The sequence below is a fragment of the Homalodisca vitripennis genome, chromosome 7 (assembly GCF_021130785.1).
Source record: "Homalodisca vitripennis isolate AUS2020 chromosome 7, UT_GWSS_2.1, whole genome shotgun sequence".
Lineage (NCBI taxonomy): Eukaryota > Metazoa > Arthropoda > Insecta > Hemiptera > Cicadellidae > Homalodisca > Homalodisca vitripennis.
Genome location: NC_060213.1, coordinates 81225288 through 81245421, shown reverse-complemented (window position 1 = coordinate 81245421; position 20134 = coordinate 81225288). Strand labels below are relative to the sequence as shown.

General features: G+C 37.7%; 1 protein-coding gene across 1 annotated transcript in view; it reads right to left on the bottom strand.

The window, feature by feature from the left end:
* Positions 1–734: 734 nt before the first annotated feature.
* The window catches only part of LOC124365993 (furin-like protease 2), a 305992-nt gene continuing 286592 nt past the window's right edge, over positions 735–20134 (bottom strand). The window contains 21 exon segments of the mRNA XM_046822165.1: positions 735–2235; positions 2352–2551; positions 3195–3309; positions 3311–3465; positions 5157–5356; positions 5892–6168; positions 6286–6557; positions 6647–6803; positions 6890–7077; positions 7866–8032; positions 11635–11849; positions 11962–12284; positions 12404–12521; positions 13196–13360; positions 13490–13635; positions 14181–14311; positions 14426–14598; positions 14914–15073; positions 15220–15354; positions 15442–15645; positions 19355–19459. Coding sequence (XP_046678121.1) covers positions 2110–2235; positions 2352–2551; positions 3195–3309; positions 3311–3465; positions 5157–5356; positions 5892–6168; positions 6286–6557; positions 6647–6803; positions 6890–7077; positions 7866–8032; positions 11635–11849; positions 11962–12284; positions 12404–12521; positions 13196–13360; positions 13490–13635; positions 14181–14311; positions 14426–14598; positions 14914–15073; positions 15220–15354; positions 15442–15645; positions 19355–19459 — 3732 coding nt within the window. The 3' untranslated portion in view covers positions 735–2109.

Below are 20134 nucleotides of genomic sequence, written 5' to 3'. Positions count from 1 at the left end.
TTATCTGGGTGAAAATTATCGGGCATCGGGGTTCATACAAAAGAAATACCGCGAGGCCATAGTTGATTGAATAGTGTTGTTAAGTAATGACAAACTTAATCCTGACCCGCTACGGCATAGTAGACGTCTTATCTGGGTGAAAATTATCGGGCATCGGGGTTCATACAAAAGAAATACCGCGAGGCCATAGTTGATTGAATAGTGTTGTTAAGTAATGACAAACTTAATCCTGACCCGCTACGGCATAGTAGACGTCTTATCTAGGTGAAAATTATCGGGCATCGGGGGTTCATACAAAAGAAATACTACGAGGCCAGAGTTGATTTAAAGACACTCAAAAGAAATTATTGAGGGACAAAATCTTTACTGTGACTTTGTTTCATAAAAACATATGATATTCTGCAAACAATAACCAGTTTCAAAGCCTCAATATGACGTACGTTTTCGTCATCAAAAGTCTATTCTCTCATATCAATGTTATTTTTAATCAATAATTTTAAAATTATATTTAACCTGACCTATACTCACTGCATGGGCCCTGCTGGCAATCTCTCATTTGTAAGGATTTTATTGTTTAAAAACCACTTTAATTGTTAAATCTAAGATAATTTACACAAATTAGAAACTGTTTCTTATTTTGTCCATGTTATATTTTGTTGACGTACCTAAATGTATCCACAAAGACTATATGATTTGTCTTAAAAGTATAATGGAGGTTTGGTATTAACACACAATTTGTATTCATAAACATTCGATTTATTTCTTTCTAAAATTTATCTTATCTTGTTTTGTACAATTACAACAAAATAAAATTTTATAATTTACACAGTAAGCGATCCCTTAAAACAGAATAAAGGGTCTGCAACGTATGTATGGAATAGACAAAATATACAAAAGTAAATTTATTTACAATACAAGCAACCCATATACGGGAAAGAAAAAATAGTATAAATGTTAAACAATACAAAATACAAGGATACTATGATTTAATTAAAAAATATACATCTAAAATAGGAATTCGACTTTGATATAATCATGGAATATTCCCACTTACGCTTATTTTGATAAGCAGCGGTTATCACGTAAAGTTAGTTTTGAAATGTATCTAACTAATCTAAATAAAATTCTTGTTCTTTATGCAAGAAAGGAGCTCCCCGAGGACATCCTTGTCAGGACCTCTCTTACAGGCACTTGTTTGGGAGACAATCCCTAACTGAACGTGAGATACAGGTAATACACAGATCACAATATAAGATGATGAGACAATACACAGTTGCTTATTCTTTTCCATAGAGAGCCAGCCAGTACAGTATTTAGTATAGACAGCAAAACAACGACGTTTTACAAACACGTAATAATAGCTCGTTCGTTGACGATCACTAATAATTATGTATAAAACATTTCAAGAGTAAAAAGTTTTAAATTCAATGGTGAAATGTAATTGCCACAAAGCTCGGGTATTTTACCAGTTAATCACCTACACTCAATACAAATATTCAAAAAGTCTAAATATGTATGTACATTCAGTGCCCGTTTCTTATTTACATCTATTGCAGTGACCATTGTATAAAAACAAACGTACAGACAATTTATTTATTTGAATCTTTTAAAAATTCAGTACAATATTTGTAATAAAACACCAAGTTCGGATGAAACCACAACACATTTGTAACTATGAAATATTTAATATTTCTTAACCGTATACTGGTTAAACAATTTGTCACACACACTAAAAATTATAAATGTAATCGTAAATTTAATATTGTTAGCGTTATATTCAATTCAAGAAAGGACCACTTTAACACACAGCTCACTTCTCAAAATGCAGAATAAAAAAAGTCATCCTAATTCTAGTTTGCACCGTGCTCGAAACATAAGTAAGTATTATAAACTGTCATGGTAAAGATCTTGTCTCATCACAAAAAGAGTATCATAATCTAGAACACTGCTTTATATGTAAAACATAGAAAGCTATAGGAAAATATAGAATATGTCCTTTATTAACACTCTAATAGAATTAAAATATTTCTGTCATGAAGTAAACCGCCGATTTTTGACAGCGTTCGTTCAGAGAAAAGAATAAGCAACGGACCGGTCATGGAGTGTTTGTTACGTCTTTGTGAATAGCACTTCGTCGTCACTTAGGGACTCCGACGGCAGTTCTGGGGGCGAGGAGGTGTACCGGTGGACAGGGACCTTGCTATAGCCTCGCCGTTGACTTTGTTGAGATCTCAGCTGAAAAACGTAAAATAGTACATTAAAAAAGATGTGCATAGTTGAATTTACCTCTGATGTTTCCACTTGAGTCATTACAAAGCCACTTGCAATGTAAAGACACAACTAATACAAACCTGAAGAATGACGAAAACCAGTGTGAAAACAATGACGCCGGCCACACAAACACTGACTGCCACCGCGGTGATCGGCACGAACGCGGAGAAACGCTGAGCCGCCTGTAATCTCTGGGCTTCGATCTCGTCAGCATTCGCCCGCTCCGCTTGCTCTGAAGTGATCCTCCGCTTTCCAGCTGGGGACGAGTTGTGACACTCACCTTCAAACATGACGTACAATACACAATTGTAATTAAATGAATTATAGTGATGTAAATTGTATTTGAAATAGAAAAATTCTGATAATTTATGTTTCAAGGGCACTGAAATGTATATTGTGTAATTAGGGTGTGTGAATAATGGTGTGTGTGTACGTGTGTGTGTGTGATTGTTTTAAGGCCCTTGTAAAGACATTTTGTTCCAACATAGGGACGTTCAATTACCATCAAAATTTGCGAGATCAATTCCAATGACAACATCATATTTGTGAATAAAGCTACTAGGGACAAGCAAGAGATGTCAATATACGTAAATATACTAACGTGATTTAATGTTGATTGAAATTAAATTCGGCAATTGCCATTTATAAAAATTTAATTGATATAAATAAAAGTCGTTTGACACGTATTTGGTCTTCCGATCATATGTTAGTTTAGTTATTTAAACGCATATGTGACAGATACGACCAAATATAAAATAATTTAATCGTAAAAAGTAAGGGCACTGTGCTATAATGGTGGTATATTCGCCCGGCAAGTAAGAGATCCGGAGTTGAGTCCCGGCGGAGTTAGTACTTTTTGTGATTCAATTTTTATTGAAATTAAATACACTACCAAAATATATAAATAGAGTGATCGACCATACCCGTGTCTTTATCACAGGAGCAGCAGTCGTGTGTGTTTGTTTGCGTGCAGCATGGGACACACTGGTTGTTGAGCGTGTCCAGATGCAGGGGATAAGTGCAAGCAGTACAGCTGAAACGGTCCGGGACCACTGCAGGAGCGGCAGGCGGCGTTGCAGGGTTTACAAAGCTGGGTGGGTGGATCGTAGTACTGGGAGCTGAGACACTCCATACACAGACCACCGTCCAACATGTAGTGGGGCGGGCAGGACGTGCACTCCAAGGGTCCTTCACCTGTGTCAAGTTATATGGTTTTTATTTATCATCCCAATAATAACTAGGATATACGATTTCAAGGATGACATAATAGATGGCTAATCACTGATACTTGCTGGATCTGTCTCAATAGTACAAAGCTGAGACAAGTAATTTTTCTCTGGTAGTCTCTAAGAACAAGAGGTCTTGGTGTGTTTTATCTCCATATGGAGAGAGTTCTCCAAGGTAGCCATGCAAACTTAAGAAAGTGTAATGAGATGACTACTAGGGATGCAGGAGCTGTGCAGAGGCAGGATCAGACCCCAATGACTTATAGCCTTTTCCCCGTCGTTTTCTTTAGTGTTCATGGCGTTGAAAAGATTCTTCTCAACTCCTAGCATCGGTTGGATTAGATGAGAAGGTTCATGTTAAAAACAGGTGGTGAAAGGTTAGAATTGGATGGATATAGTTGAATATAACATATTTCAGCTGCTTAGCAGCATTACAAATAAGTTGAATAAGAAGCTACCAATAAATCATTAAATACTTACATTTCAGATCATTTACAGAAATCTAATATTTCATATATTTTGTTCAACTATTATTACTTTTTCTATAAATTTAATACTATAAACACAACTAGAAAAATAGCCCATTGTATACTATAAAACTTGCAGATGACAAAATGTAGTCATACACACGTAGTGAAACTATACCATATATTATTATAAATATAAATTGTTACTACATTACGACGAATAAGTTACATTTTATAGCAAAGTTTCAATAAACACGCAGAGGTTGAATGGACTCAAGAAAATTATTGTGGCAGATATACGGAAGATATAGTGAAGGTGTGTAAAATGTACTCGTAATGTGTAGTGTCTGGAACAGACCACGTAACTTATAATCTGCTTCTTCTCTCTTAAAAAGCATATTTCTTATTCCTCTACACTACACTTTTATTTAACTGAAACACTAGTAATCGACGTTGCAGCATTGAGCTAACAAATGGCCCGAATACAGTCTGCTTTATAAAACAAACATTATACACACGAAGTTTTGAATAACAACATTAATATTAAATATCACTCTCAATCACATTTATTTCAAACAAAAATAATACAACAATTTATTTGATTTTATGTTACCGTTCCATAAGGAATCAAATGTTTCATTTTAGTACCCTCTGAAGCTATTGACTAAGACTGGTTTATAATAGCGAAATTTTTATATGTTGTATTATATGTCTAACAGTATCCAATACCAGTCTAAGAGAATAACTATACTATAATAAAATCTTTTACAAAAAGACACTGGGCGGTTTTAGTTCACGCAGGGTGGGATAAACACCCTTCCGCCGCTGTAATGCCGCCCTCTCTCCTAGTATCCCCACCACTGGCCGGCACTCGCCCGCTCACTCTAATCCCTGATCTGGCCACTGCCACTGCGCGGCTAATCTCGCACCTAAAAACAAACTCCCTGGATACGTCTATGGCTACATTAGTCTGTTCAATTAATATTTAAACACTTGGACTGAAACACTTGGATAGGCGAGGAGATGCTTGCCTCACTCCTCATCACTGAAGTGGGCCCTCCAGTGCGCGGCTACTCAGATATTTGCTTCTGCGCAGATTTCTTTGCGAGCGGTTTATTTATAACACATTACAATCTTTATACACAATAATGGGCGAACAAAGATTTGTAGGATATTACCAAATATTACCTACCTTTACAGGTGCGACAATAATGGTGGCACTTCTGGCAGCCGAAACTGCTCATGAAGAACCCTTCTGGACACTCGGGGTGACACTCGCCACCGGCCAACTGCCAGCCTAAGGGACACGAAACGCACTGGTCTCTTCGGGGGCCCGAGCACGTCTTGCAGCTCAGGTAGCACTTGGCACACACTCCCACATCGCTGTAGTACCTGCCAACAAGCAACCGACGCAATTTGTAAAATATTGAACTACTACTGTCTATAGATCGCCTACTATTTCAAGAGCCCTAGAGGATTACAAGGCGACACTATATGCGAACGCGCAGCCTGGCCTACCTGCCGCCTCTGAGATGATGACTCACATACTCGTGATAGAGGCCTTAGTCTGTGAAGCTAATATTGATTACCATTTTAATGTTAGGTTAATGTATATGTAATTACTGAAATCGGCAATTTATGTAATGAAAATAGAGTCCAAACACAAATTAACTACGGCATTTCTGATGTATATTAGAAATAAAGGGGTCTTAAAATATTACAAGAATACGATACTAATAAAAAGAATAAGAAAATTTGCAATTTTCAGACTAAAGCCTAGTATGTGAGTCATCGAAACAAAAGCGAAGGCCGGGCTGCGCGTATGAGCGTCGGGGCGAGAGGGTCGCCAATTCCTTAGGGCTCTAAAGACTCTGGAAAAACTACAGTACACTTGACAACTACTAGAATTAAGGATGTAAAAACTCACCCTTGCGCACAAGTGGCTCTGCACTCGCCGCTCTGGAGCTGGAGCCCTGCCCGGCACGCTGTACAGTTGATGCGGCTGACACACTGGCTGCACTGATGAAGACACCGCACACACTGGGACTGCTCGGGGTAGTGTCCCTGGGAGCATGTACCCACACAGGTAGCCTCCTCCAGCAACAACTGGCCGGAACAGCTGAGACAGTGGTTGGCGGCGGCGCCGTGGCAACTGTCACAGGACGGGTGACAGGCCTCGCACCGAGAGCCGGAGAAGAATTGATCTGTCGCAGAAGCGAGCAAACCGGTTAGTTGAATTGATAAATTAACATGTTATACTATCGCCTAGTTAATAGGTTGCAAAGGCCCATAAAACAGTAACGGTGTCAGTTCCAACTTACCCGGTGAACACTGGGAGCTACCCTCGCGAACACACTTGCCCTTCTTGTTGAGTGTGAAACCGACTTCACATGTGAGACAGGTGGCCGAGTTGCAGGTAGCGCACCCTGTGGGGCAGTGCATGCACTCCTTCCTCTTCTTGTCCGTGTAGTAGCCGTCAGGGCAGACGGAGTAGCAGGAGTTGCCCAGCGACATGCGGCCGGAGCGACAGGTGATACACTCGGATTCGCCGGGCCCACTGCAGGTCTCGCAGGACGAATGGCATGGCATGCAACTGTAGAAAGTACAGTGTAATAGTGAACATGTTATATAAATAAACACTCTAAAAACCATCACCTTTATACTGTGTATCAATTCACTTACCGGTAGTCATCAGTCTCAAATGTGTACATGGGACAGGCTGCATAGCACTTGTTCTCGAACATGACGAGGTGGTGGTCACAGGCTGTACAATGGTCAGGGCGATCCTGGCAGCTGGCGCAGTTCGCCTCACAAGGGATGCAAGTACCTTCGTCACTGTCTGTAAAATTATCAGAGAATTAGAAGAAATCCTGAAGTTCATGTTATCAATAAGAATAAATTATTTCAAAATTGAGTAGGACTTACTCTCAATGTAGCCCTCGGGACACTGGCGGAGACAGACGGCGAGGTCGGTGACGCGGAGGTGGGCCGGGGCACATGTAAGACAAGAATCCTGTCCAGCACCGGCGCAAGTCTCACAACTCTCGTGGCACGGCCAGCAAACGGCACCTTGGTTGGGAAAACTGCGGGGTGGACACCGACTCACACAGGTGCTGGAATGACAGCACAGAAACGTGAACAATATTCTGTGAACCTTGTAGAAATATCTGAACTAAAGTACATTAAATGAAACTAAGGTCATATGAGGGGAACAGGATTTTTCCGGACATTTGCCATCGTTCAGTGAAACAAAAATCAGTAACACTACGTTTCCAGATCGGCAATCTGATCTCTTATTCAGGTAAATAACTAACCTAACACATAATTACAAACTAGGTTAAAATAAAAAAATCGTACCAGAGCGCTGTGACACGCCTAAGTCAGGAATCACAACCTCCATGTTGTGTATCAACTTCACTAACTCTAAAACATCACTTAATAAAAAACTAAATTCAATACTAATTATTAAAACTGTACTACAGAATACAGGTCACAATACATTTGCATTCGTAGACCAACCACCTACGACTGACAAGGGGCCAATAGCAAATGGTGATCGTCACGGCAGAAACAAGATGGCTACAAGAAAACGTAAGGACATATAGGTTACACTGCACTTCATGAAAGTGTTCAATGTGCACTACAAGGTAGTTCAATGAATAATTTAATCGTAAATTTTGTTCACCATGAATACAGTGAATAATTTAGAAAGAAAATACAACAGTACATTTGTTTAAAACGTACAGTTGAACACTAGACCAGTTTGGGTGAAAATGGGAGACACAAACTTTAAATTCCTTCGAAGAGAGAGCTGCATACCAAAAAATAAGTTCGCTTCAATGTTTTATTTATTTCACCATTAAGGGTTACCTATTGACGTGAGATAAACGAAATGACTCACTTGTCCAGCCTGAAGTGTTTGCAGGCGACACACTGGGTGGGACCTTTGCCGTAACAGCCGTGCGAGTCACACTCTGGGTCACACGTGTGAAGCACCATGCGACCTTCCATCCCTGTCGACTCCAGCATCTCCGGCGGTTTGTTTCCCTTCAGCGTGGCTACTGAGCCCTGTAGAAGACCCAAATAGCAATGGAAAATCAGCTATTATGGAAGAGCAAAGCTAAAATGACCATAGTTGTAAATTGAAGTTTACCGCAGGTAGCAGTGAACAGGCTATATTGTTGAGTGTTTGAGGAATCGACGCAAAACATTACATCTAGTGAACCAATTCATGTTAAGAAGCCAATGTGTAGTATAATCTTGTATAATATTTACAATTATGTCTGATCAAAGAACTTTTTAGTTGAATTAATTAGAATAGTTTTTTTCGTATTTATACCCTTGGCAATAAAATCAATAAACTAGTATGAGTTGTACCTTCAATCAGGACGTCAGGAGAAATTGTCTCCCAATTGGTTGGTTGATACAGCGTGACGTCTGTCTATCCAAAGATCGTGGGTTGGACGCTGTACCCGATAGTGCCGGTTTAGTACATGTCTCGTTATGACCTAACGTAAGCGGTCACTCAACAAAGTGTGGGTCTCGTTGCTCCTTAGGAGACTGCGTTTGAATTTCTCGCCGCATGGCATGACTGTGAGCGGTAAAGTGAGGGAATAGTTTCGATCTCCATTTTGTCCCCCGTTAGTTTTTTTGGAGTTTCTGTTGGTGGCCCGAGACAATTGACTTCTTTTTGACCCACTCGTCCTACGCCGATGCCAGTGAGTGTTGTGGAGGGAAACTCCCCTACCGATGGACATCGGTCGACCCACTGGAAACCCATAGGATCGGAGCTAGGTGAAACCCTCTGCCATGTACATTGCATGAAATGAGAGTGACATTAAATTAATCCTCTCTGTCACTAGTCTCTTTTAGTGGGTGTAATATTATTTTATTGTTACCTCGGTAATCTAAAATCTGTTATATGCTATACTTAACTTTGACATTAATATCGTAGTGATGACCATACGGTAACATGTATGTAAGGTAACAGCTAACAGTTACAATCTATACAACAAGTATTGAAAGAGATACAAGAAATAATAGTTCCAAGGGTGAATTCAAAGTATTGTATAACGATAGAATTGCTCCTATTTTCAACCAAAATTATAATGGCTAGTAATGTACTTCGTAAGGAAATCCACACCAAAGGCAGGAATCACTTCAATTGTTTTTTTGTTAAACTAAAGTGAAATTAAAAAAATCTAAAGACAACATTTCTATATTACTTGGCAAAGCAATTACTCAGTAGGACAGACAATGAACAGACACGACATGAAACATTGTTGGTTGCAAACAAGGCAGCGACTGTGGTGTGTTGGAACAATACTAAACTTAGCAGTTGCGTCAAAGTTGAGGTGTACACTCGTATTGATGGCAGGGCAATTTACAAACACCTGCCCCGCCAGCTAATGAAAGTTGCTAATGAAACAGTCGCGTTGTTTGTCTCTAACTATTTAATGACCTTAGCAGTATATACAAACCGTTAGAACCATCATGACCATTATTCAGAGAAGACAGAGAAGAGAATGAACAGATGCGACATGAAACATTGTTTTGTTGCAAACAAAGTAGCGACTGTAGTCTGTTGGGACAATGCCAAACTTAGCAGTTCCTCAAAATTAATTGTAGTCTATACTCGTATTGATGGTAGTACAAATTTACAGACACCTAAACTACTAATGAAATAGTCACATTGTTTGTCTCTAGTGAGCTTAGCAGTATGTACAGACCTAGAACCATCATGGCCATTATTCAGATAGGACAGAGAAGAGAATGAACAGATGCGACATGAAACATTGTTTTGTTGTAAACAAGGTAGAGACTGTAGTGTGTTGGGACAATGCCAAACTTAGCAGTTCCTCAAAATTAATTGTAGTCTATACTCGTATTGATGGTAGTACAAATTTACAGACACCTAAACTACTAATGAAATAGTCACATTGTTTGTCTCTAGTGAGCTTAGCAGTATGTACAGACCTAGAACCATCATGGCCATTATTCAGATAGGACAGAGAAGAGAATGAACAGATGCGACATGAAACATTGTTTTGTTGTAAACAAGGTAGAGACTGTAGTGTGTTGGGACAATGCCAAACTTAGCAGTTCCTCAAAATTAATTGTAGTCTATACTCGTATTGATGGTAGTACAAATTTACAGACACCTAAACTACTAATGAAATAGTCACATTGTTTGTCTCTAGTGAGCTTAGCAGTATGTACAGACCTAGAACCATCATGGCCATTATTCAGATAGGACAGAGAAGAGAATGAACAGATGCGACATGAAACATTGTTTTGTTGTAAACAAGGTAGAGACTGTAGTGTGTTGGGACAATGCCAAACTTAGCAGTTGTGTCAACAGCCCTCAGAGTTGTGGTCTACACACGTACTTGTGCCAGGGCAAATTTACAGACACCTGTTCTGCTAATGAAACAGTCGGAAACAGTCGCGTTGTTTGTCTCAAGTATTTAATGAACCATCTGCATACCAGATGTTCAAAATGTTACAAACATTGAAGGGATTTTAAACCCCCTGACATTGCACTGTACATAGTGTTGGGACTCAGATAATATCCGACAAGGTCAGTAAAAAATAACATTTTACTGGCTGATTAGAAAACTAGCATATTAGTTCAAATATCAATATTGTTCAAAGTGTATCATATTTATTATCTTATAAAATAAGAAATAAATATCAACGTATAAAATAATTACACAATCTAATTATATTTTTAAATTAACAATGTTTACTCCAACTAAATTTAACATTTTTAAAATTAATTCGAACCTTAGACCTGTTGATTGCTGGTAAAAAATGTCATTGTATATTTAAGATGTAGAAGAAATTTCGTTGCAAACGATAATTAACTTAGCCACATTGATTTGATCGTCTTGTTATTATGTACAATTTTGTCCATTTAAACTTTACCATATCTCTTTTCGTTTCCAATATCCCTTCTGTGTGCAAAAACTTTGAAACACAAGTATAACTGTTGGGCACTGAGCACTTAGAACAAAACGTTTTGTATGACTCAAACATTATTTGTTTGTGTCAGTATCTAATATAAGTAATTAACTACACCCAGCTATTACTTATTATATTAGCTTATTGACATTAAAGGAGAGGTGACAAATATGTTATCTCTGGGATATTTCCTTCATTATCTTTAAATCTATTTTTACCAACCATAAAAACAACTTAGAAAACAACACAAAACCATTTGAGTTATCAGATTTACTAAACTTGAGACTAACAATTTTATTACTGTCATGTGCAACTTAAATTAATTGATAATGAAAACAGACAATAGCAAAGTGAGTATAGCCCGTAATATTGGAGATTGCATACTGCGTATAGAAATGGTTACTAAAGCTTGCTTACGTTGCTTTTATACAACATTAATTTTATTAAAAATACGCCTTCTTAGGTATCAAATTACTTTATACATGTGACTTGAAATTAATAATACAATAAACAAAGTTGTATTGTACGTAATTAAAAATCATGCAAAAGTATTAGTAGTGGGCATGTTACGAAAATCTAATTTATAATCACGCAAAGATTCAAACGTGATTATTTAAATTCAAACAGTAAAGAAATAAAAGATTACACCAAGTACTGCAAAAGATCTTGCGAAATATCGAACACAGTCATGACCAACTAATTCATACCTCGGGTTCACTTCCAGCGACGCTAAAAATGTTGGGCAGATTTGCAAAAGTCTGCTGACTGAAAATGTCGCCTGATCCACCAAATACACCAGGGGAAGACGAAGGAAAAGCGTATGCCTCACTGCCTTGGGCCAGAGGTGATCCTTGGCTAGAACGCAGGCGTATGGGGTTCACTGCTGTTCCATAGAAGATCAACTGCCATTTTCTGAGAATACCTGGTAAATAAAGCCAAACAGTTATATTTTTCATAAAAAGGACCACTCGGTTTCCTAAGCATTAGACTGTAATATAGTAGTCCACAAATGGAGGAGTCCGCCCATTATTCACCTGGTTGATTGACGTGACGATTTCCGGCGTTGATGATCTGGAGGGTCCAGCGACCCTCGACCTTCTCTCCCCAAAAGTGGACACTAAGGAACGGCCAATCGTCGAAGTTGGAACTGACCACGTCCCGCGGTCTTTCGAACAGTAGCGTGGAGGTCGTGCCCATGGGAGAGGTGAGGAGCAGCCTCAGGTTTCCTCGGGGGAAGAACCTCAGGGTGACCTTGCACTGAACGTGCTCCAAGAACCTGACCTCGTTCAGAGTTCCGATGCAGGCGTTCACATCCATCGAGACCGTCAGAGCGCTACCGTAAGAAGACTCGATCTGCCTGTTAATACGCACAAAAAACTTAAGCTACATGTCATAACTGTACAATTAATTATAAACACTAAATATTAGACTGAAATCTACATTGATAAACGGAAAATATTTAGCTAAATTAGTTACCTTTCTTCGTTTATCTCCTGCGACTTGCAGATGTGCTGAGATGGTACAGTAGTCCATTGTTCAGCCAAGGTTACGAGACTCCCGCCGTCCATCAATCCGTAGCCGAACTTGTGACTTACTTTTGAAAAAAAAAAAAAAAAAAAACAGATTTTATTACATACATTCAATTAGACGACATTATCTTGCACATATAGCGCTCGTTAGTAAACGTTAAGTAAACATCTGGATTGGAACCAAACAAAATACAGGATAGTTTGAGAGTGAATAGTTTGTAGAAAAGAAGTAAACAGATGAAAGATTTAGTCACAGTACTAGCTGCAGAATAAAATAGAAGATGTAATGTATAATGAGGCAAAAAGTTATGATTGCAAAATTAGAAAAGTAAAAAAGATTGGAAAATTAAATACACAAAATATTAATAAAACAGTTAAAAACTCAAAATAGTTGAATAAATAAGATGAAGAGAAATCTAGAGTTTAACAATAGAGAAGTGTTAGACTAACCATGAAATATAGTTATATTTTATTTTATTATTTATTTATTATTATTTTATTATTTATTTGTTATTATTTTTATTTATCTTTATTTTATTTTAATATACGTAAACAGAATTAGTTAAAAAATGACGTGGTGACAAAACACAACTAGTAGTTAAAAGCTAAAAAATAAAACTAGTAAGGCAAATAAAAACCACAAATACATTTTGATGAGCAAATTTTAAGGAAATATTAGCCTAGTCTGCTAACATTGGTAAAGGCGTTAAAGAAAAAAAAACAGTATAATAATATTTACCTTTCCTCTTGACACCGTTGACAATCCAACCACTCTCTTTTTCAAGAGGACCAGGCTTGGACGTAAGCACTACCAGGTACTGCATGTCTCGCCACGTCAGGCTAGGGTTAGCCTCCAGAGCTAGGGCACACATCCCAGCTGCCAGGGGGGCAGACGCTGACGTACCTGTTCAGCAAAATTAACTGGTTATGATTTCCTCTTTGCATAAAGATTATATCGGCAAAAATGGGTTTTCCTGATGAGTATATTTAGTTTGACAGTGAGTCTGCTGATTACAATGTTATATCTGCTGACCTGTGTGTTCCACCGTACAAATGTGATCTGGTCGCAGTTTTCCATCCATGTCCACAGACGCGATACTCTTGTCGTGCCCCGGAGTCCCAGAACTATAAGTGGTGGCCAGTGTCGAGGAGCACTCTTCCAGATACCACGGCTTGAACCTGTACACGAAAAAGGTACATCTAGATGAACACGGATTACTATTTATTATTGTTAATTGTTTCAAATTCAACCGACAGTTTTTAAATCTAATTAAAATTACAGAATTACATTAAAATTATACAGCCAACAACAAGCACCTTGAAAGTACGCCGCCGTACCGAGGAACAATATTTTCACATTTATGGGTGAACAAACTCGAGCAACAGGAGCGGGAACAAACAATAATTTACCTGAGGGAAACCGTCACAATTCACTCAGCGCAGTCCCCGCCTAATTGGTCCCGTATGTACCGCACCGCTCGGTGAGCAACATCGGGGTACGTTTCACGGCAAACAATGCTGCTAAATAACGGCGGCAATTAAACGCGAAAATGAATTCATTACTTGTGTCGGTTAAATGGAAGTAGGGGCGCTTTCCATTACGTTTTTCAAACAACAACGACGTCTGAATACTTTAATTACTCTAAATATGCAACTTGATTTTAAAATTAAATTAAATGCTAAACGATTAAACTCATAAATAGAAAGTAACCTAATTTACTCACCCGCCTTGTGTAGCACTCGAAATCGAGAGAGTAAATATACTATTTGTGTATCCATCACAGTTGCAGGAGTCTGTATGTCTTCCACCGTTCCCTGAAGCCCACACAAATATCGAACCTTTGCCTCGACGGCCCTGAAAAACAAAATTATAGTATAATAAATACTTCACGAACAATTTAAAAAAAGCCCACAAGAATCCAGCGATATTAAGTATGTAAAGATGAATGAGCGAGGAAGAAATACTGACACTGGTGACGCCATTGATAAACGCTCGACGGGCCAGAGGTCCAGGACCATCCACTGTCTTGCCGTCGTCCTCCGGTCCCCAGGAGGCACTGTAGATGTCGATATGGTCCGGATTTAGTCCGAGAGCTCTCGCCTCCACGGCATCGTTCACGGTTCCGTCGAGCATCCGCACACCTGGGCAGGGATCACGGTGTCAGCAACAATTAAACTTACTAACTCTAGTCGTCAATTAACGAAAACGCTGGTAATCAATATAATTAAAATATAAACTAAACTAAAAAGTTAACCAGACAATACTTTATTAGAACTAGAGGGATTGGTCAAAGCAATGCCAGAGATAAGTCAAAACGTCTCGACTGACACACTTTACTAATCATTATGGCCTTGTCCCTTTTAAATACTAACGACTCGTCCATAATGAAGGATCGCTATGGATATCTTCAATATACAATTGATTTGGGTTACTCTACACTGAGCTGGTGTTATCACCTCCTATGCTGGCGTTGTAGGCGACGCCGATGCCGCAGTAGTTATTGAAGGCCACTGCGGCCACTTCGCCCGCGCACCGGGTGCCGTGCTTGTTGTCTCCGTTGTCTCGAGGCATCGGGTCGTTATCGTTGTCGTTAATGTCTGTGCTGGCCTCGCTATCCTGCCAAGCAACATAACAGAGGTAAAGCCTAACATTCGACCTGAAGAAGTGTTTCACCATAACATACCAATAAGGAGTAGTCTGGGTAAAAATATAAGTGAATACTCTAGGGGAATGTTCAACATTTTACGGAGGAACGAACTTACATAGTTGAGAGCCAAATCAGGATGGTTGGTCTGGATACCGTCATCCAAAATAGATACGACGACACCTTTTCCCGTGTAGCCCTTCTGCCAGGCGGGACTGATGTTCATGTCATACCCATCCTTGGCACCACCGTTCTGGAAAACATCATGAAAACTTACGACTGAGCATCCAAATTCAACGAAATATTCTCTAAGGTTCCAAGACTCAAGAGATCCACCTACCAAGTACCACTGTTCCTTGAACAGCGGGTCGGGGAAGATGTTGAGCGGGCCGATACCCCTGTACCGGTTGTGGTGTTGGTTCGTCAGTCCCTGCAGGTTACCGTGGGTGAAGAGGTTCTGAAAGTCGCCGAAACTCGGGAAGTTAGGGTCGGAGAAATCCCTTTTGTGTCGCTTCTTTTCGTGCTGTTGTTGAAACCATGCGACCTGAAAATGAGATTCAACTGTAATTCCTGTATTCCACCAGGATTCGCAGAGAGAAGAAAACCGAATAATACATTTATCGTTTCTGTTCTAATAGCTACAGTCGAATTTGATACACTTTTAAAATTCATCCATTACTAAAAAATACTGAAATTTTAAAGCAAACAAAAACAAACGGAAAATACAAATGTACGTAAGGATTTGATTTTGGAAGCCAACGTGTTGAGACCGTCTGAGCAGAAGAAACAACAAACACAGCCGAGCAGTCGGAGCTACTCCAGCGACAAGTCCTCTACAGTCAAGAGTGTCTGAGACAACCTCCCCCCTTCCACTCTTGTCTCCTAATTAAATCAGAACATTTGCTTCTTCTACAACTCTCCAGCCTTGTAATTAACTGCTTATTACCGACTTCAACGACACAATCCGTTTCGTTTAGAACTTTACGAAATATGTTGTTCTACTCTTAGGAGTCACCAGGCTTCACTTCGTAACAGTTACTGTAAAATTAAACAGAATATGATGGAAAATATTTCGGAAAAAGAAATTTCCGGAAATATGGCAGTATAAGAGGTATGAATAGATCGAAACAAGAATAATTAAATTAGGAAGAAGGGAATTCAAACTAAATCTAGTAAATTTCTATTGTTCCATACCAACAGTATGGCTATTGGTTACTATAAAAACCATAAACAACATTAACACTGTGTGTATTAAAAGAAAAACAATATTATGGTTTGTGTTCTACACGAGAAAAATTAATCTGAAAGATAAATGTTGTAATATGAATATGTTAATTCTTTTCATAACAGACTGATATATTCACTTCTAAACACTATTTTAAATATACACGACATTCTTGATCTTCATTACAATTCTTTTAATTCCATTCTGTTATTTTAGGTCTTGTTCTTTTAAATGAAAACATTTAGAAAATTTTTCATTTTATTTTATAATTTACCTGTATATAGATAATTATGTATAAAAATGATGATTTGCATATTAAACAGTATACAGTATTAATACTATGCACCGATTCAACAACGATTACAAAAATAATCAAACGAAAGAAAAGATCTTACACTTTCGTTTAGTAAAACTAGCAGTTTGCCCGCAGCTTCGCACACAATTATCTGCTGAAAAGTTTAGACATCAAGGCATATCCTTTTTACATGACATAATACACACTCCTGTGATGGTGACTGTGATATTCTAATCTGGAAAGATCCATTTTCGAATTAGACTTAAAGTTTAAGGAACATTAATTTGAGGTTCTGAGGTCAGAGAGTAAGTACTACTTTAATAAGTTCAATTCCTATTAAAAATTTCATGATATTTAATAGAATAGCTCCAATGATTTCAGTAAAAACTAAAATATTTTCGTCCATTGTGCAAGAATAATAAAGTACAACTTCGTAGCTTTTTATTAAAAGAAATTATAATAATAATAATATTAATAATTAAATAATTATAATAAATTATTGTAATATGATGAAGCTCTATAATGATTTTAAAACGGAAACAAGCACGTATCAAGTTGAGTATATAATTCCAGTGTTACGGTAAAGAGCATCAGAGAAACATTACAACTGGCTCTTACTCTCAGGGTTTGGGCGTGTAGGATACATTATATTCGGTCACCACACAAGTATTTTACCTTCTTGCCCCAAGTTACAGTTCCGTTAAGAATCCTTCTTTGGTTAAAAAGAGTAACCGCTAGTAACCTAATTTGGAGTAAACGGAGTAAATCATTACTTAAGGATTTGTTTTATTCTTCAATAGACCAACAATGGTCCTAAATCTCTCCACCAATGGACGTCAAAATGTTCTATATAACGTGCGGACACACACACACACACACACACACACGCACGCACGCACGCACACACACACACACACACACACACACACACACACACACACACACACACACACACACACACCAAGTCATTTCTGAACCGTCCCAACGTGCTAATAATATTTATTATTAATTTAATTCTCTCAAATGAAACGCATGCCTACCTTTCAGGCCGCCCAGTTCCCTGTATATTCTTTTAACCTCAGTTTTTTAAAGATACGTATAACTAGATACAATACACTATATGCCCTTGGTTTCCAATCTCTGTTCAGTGTATCATCCGATTTTCTTGTTCCAGTCTAGAAAGCCTATTCATTTTAATATACCTAGTAGTTATAGTACATAACTTCGGTGCAAAACGGACCCACTACGCCCTTTATGGTAGTCTGCATTAAAAAACTGTATTATTTCCTACTATCCAAAGCCAAATAAAGAATGAACAGTTATTTTTGTACATAAAAATTAAAACTCAAAATCTCATCTCTTCAGTATCGATATGTACGTGTTTTGACACTTCATATAGTACATGAGTCAACACTACCAATCTTTTTTTATATACGAATACTATTTCAAACAAAAACAATTGCTGATTTCAAACGGTTTGTTTTGCTCTTTTGGCAACAGTGGTAGCATAGTGACGACATAAAACTTGTCAGAAAGCCCGTCTTCATCTAGCCATTTTGAAAATTAGTGATATATCATGGATATCGTTTATTATGTTGGTTTACAGCTTGTTATAGCTTTGTTTTAGGCTCTCATATCAATAATGTCCCGAAACATTACTGACAAGTCGTCTGACATTGACAATTTGTTGACCTGTCAGGCTTAGGCAACATATGCCTTGACAGTGAGACCTAGGTTTCCCTTTATGCTTTCTGGAACCCCGAACGAAGCCAATATTTCAGAAAAAGTTCAAAATTAGTATTTTTTTATTGTATAATTAATATAATCGGCGAAATATTTCTATACCATCATATCATATTTCATTTCTATATCATAGAAGAAGAATCTTTTTACTTTTCGAAACCTGTCGCTGTCACCACTTTACGCCCATGAACCGACGAGCCTACATTTTCAGGATATCAGGTAATGGTTAATAATTCATCTATTATTTGCATTTCACTTAATTATCTAAATGTTTGAAACATTTAGTGTTCAATTTGTATCTATAGCTAATTTTTTTAATGATCGTACGTACGCATAGCAACAAATTTAAGTACGTCCCATTACGTTTTAGAAATAAAAAAATTTATAAATTAATTAAGTTATTAAATTATTTATTACTGTGCAGTCATTTAATAATTTAGAATTTAGAAACATGTAGTGTAATGCTTATATTTATTGTAACTGAAAAAAGAATGATGCCTATTGTAACAAATTTAAAAGTGAAAATTTTATTTTTACTGTTTATACATATTAAAAAAAAACAAAAAAAAAAAAAAAAAAAAAAAAAAAAAAAACAATAATGTATTACACATGTAGGATTATAATATAAAGTCCGATGACTGTCATCTCACCAACAAGGAAAAACGTAAATTACCCCTAACTACCTCATCAGAGGCGAGGCACAGACACAATTGTATATTAAGGATTTCAACTGCACAGATAACAAATGATAACTCTGTTCTGTAATATTAAATCCCTCAATTTAGTAGCTGTACGTTGTGTTGAGAACGTTTAAAGAATTAACACCTCCAACTTAAATGCCTCAAGATGCAGTTACAACGTAACAGAATACAAGAGAAGAAAACATATTTGATTACAACATCCTTTTTGTCATAATGACAACTCCGATTCTTATAGTACGCGTAGTTTAACAATGGGACAACTACAGGACCGGAAAAAATAACAACTGACCTTAGATTCTGCGGACAGTTTGCCATGGTGTTCCTCACTGTGGCTGACCGATCTCTTCCGGACTTTAGCATGCTCCAACAGGTAGAATCCCTTCAGCGATCCGATCTGCAACAAGATCAAACATGTCAGCATTGGCATCTCTTTGAGTATGTACATGACGGTACAAAAACAAACAGAGTCTACAAAATTAAAAAGAAGACAATCTCGGATACAATTCGATGATTGGGAATAGCTTGTTCACGTATTGTAGGAACATACCTGCTTTAGACCAAAGCGAACCTTGACAAGCGATATGAAACAATTTTAGAATATTTTCACGTAGGTTTAGTATTAATTAAAGGCATTTCCCTCTACAACTCCTAACATGAATCAGAATAAATCGGGGATTTAATTCATTATCAGATTAAGAGATTCATGAGATTCATTATCATTCCATCATGTGTATAAGAGACCTGAGAAACGTGAATAGATCTAGCGATGTGTGGTCAAACTAGACAGTATAAATCGAATACCGCCATGCTTAAATCATAAGTTACCGAGTAAAGCTAATAGGAACATCAATGTATAAAGGAAATATGTTTATTTGGAAAGAATGTTCAATGATGATATTATTGAATCAGTCACTTTAACATTGAAAGAACTGTTCGAACAAAACGATTGTTCGTAAAACGGAATTTCTCCGGAAATTTTCTGTTTTAACTTCGCATACAGACATACGAGTACATTATATGCTTTGAAAGGGAAGTAACACACACATCATATTTACCATTACATTGTATT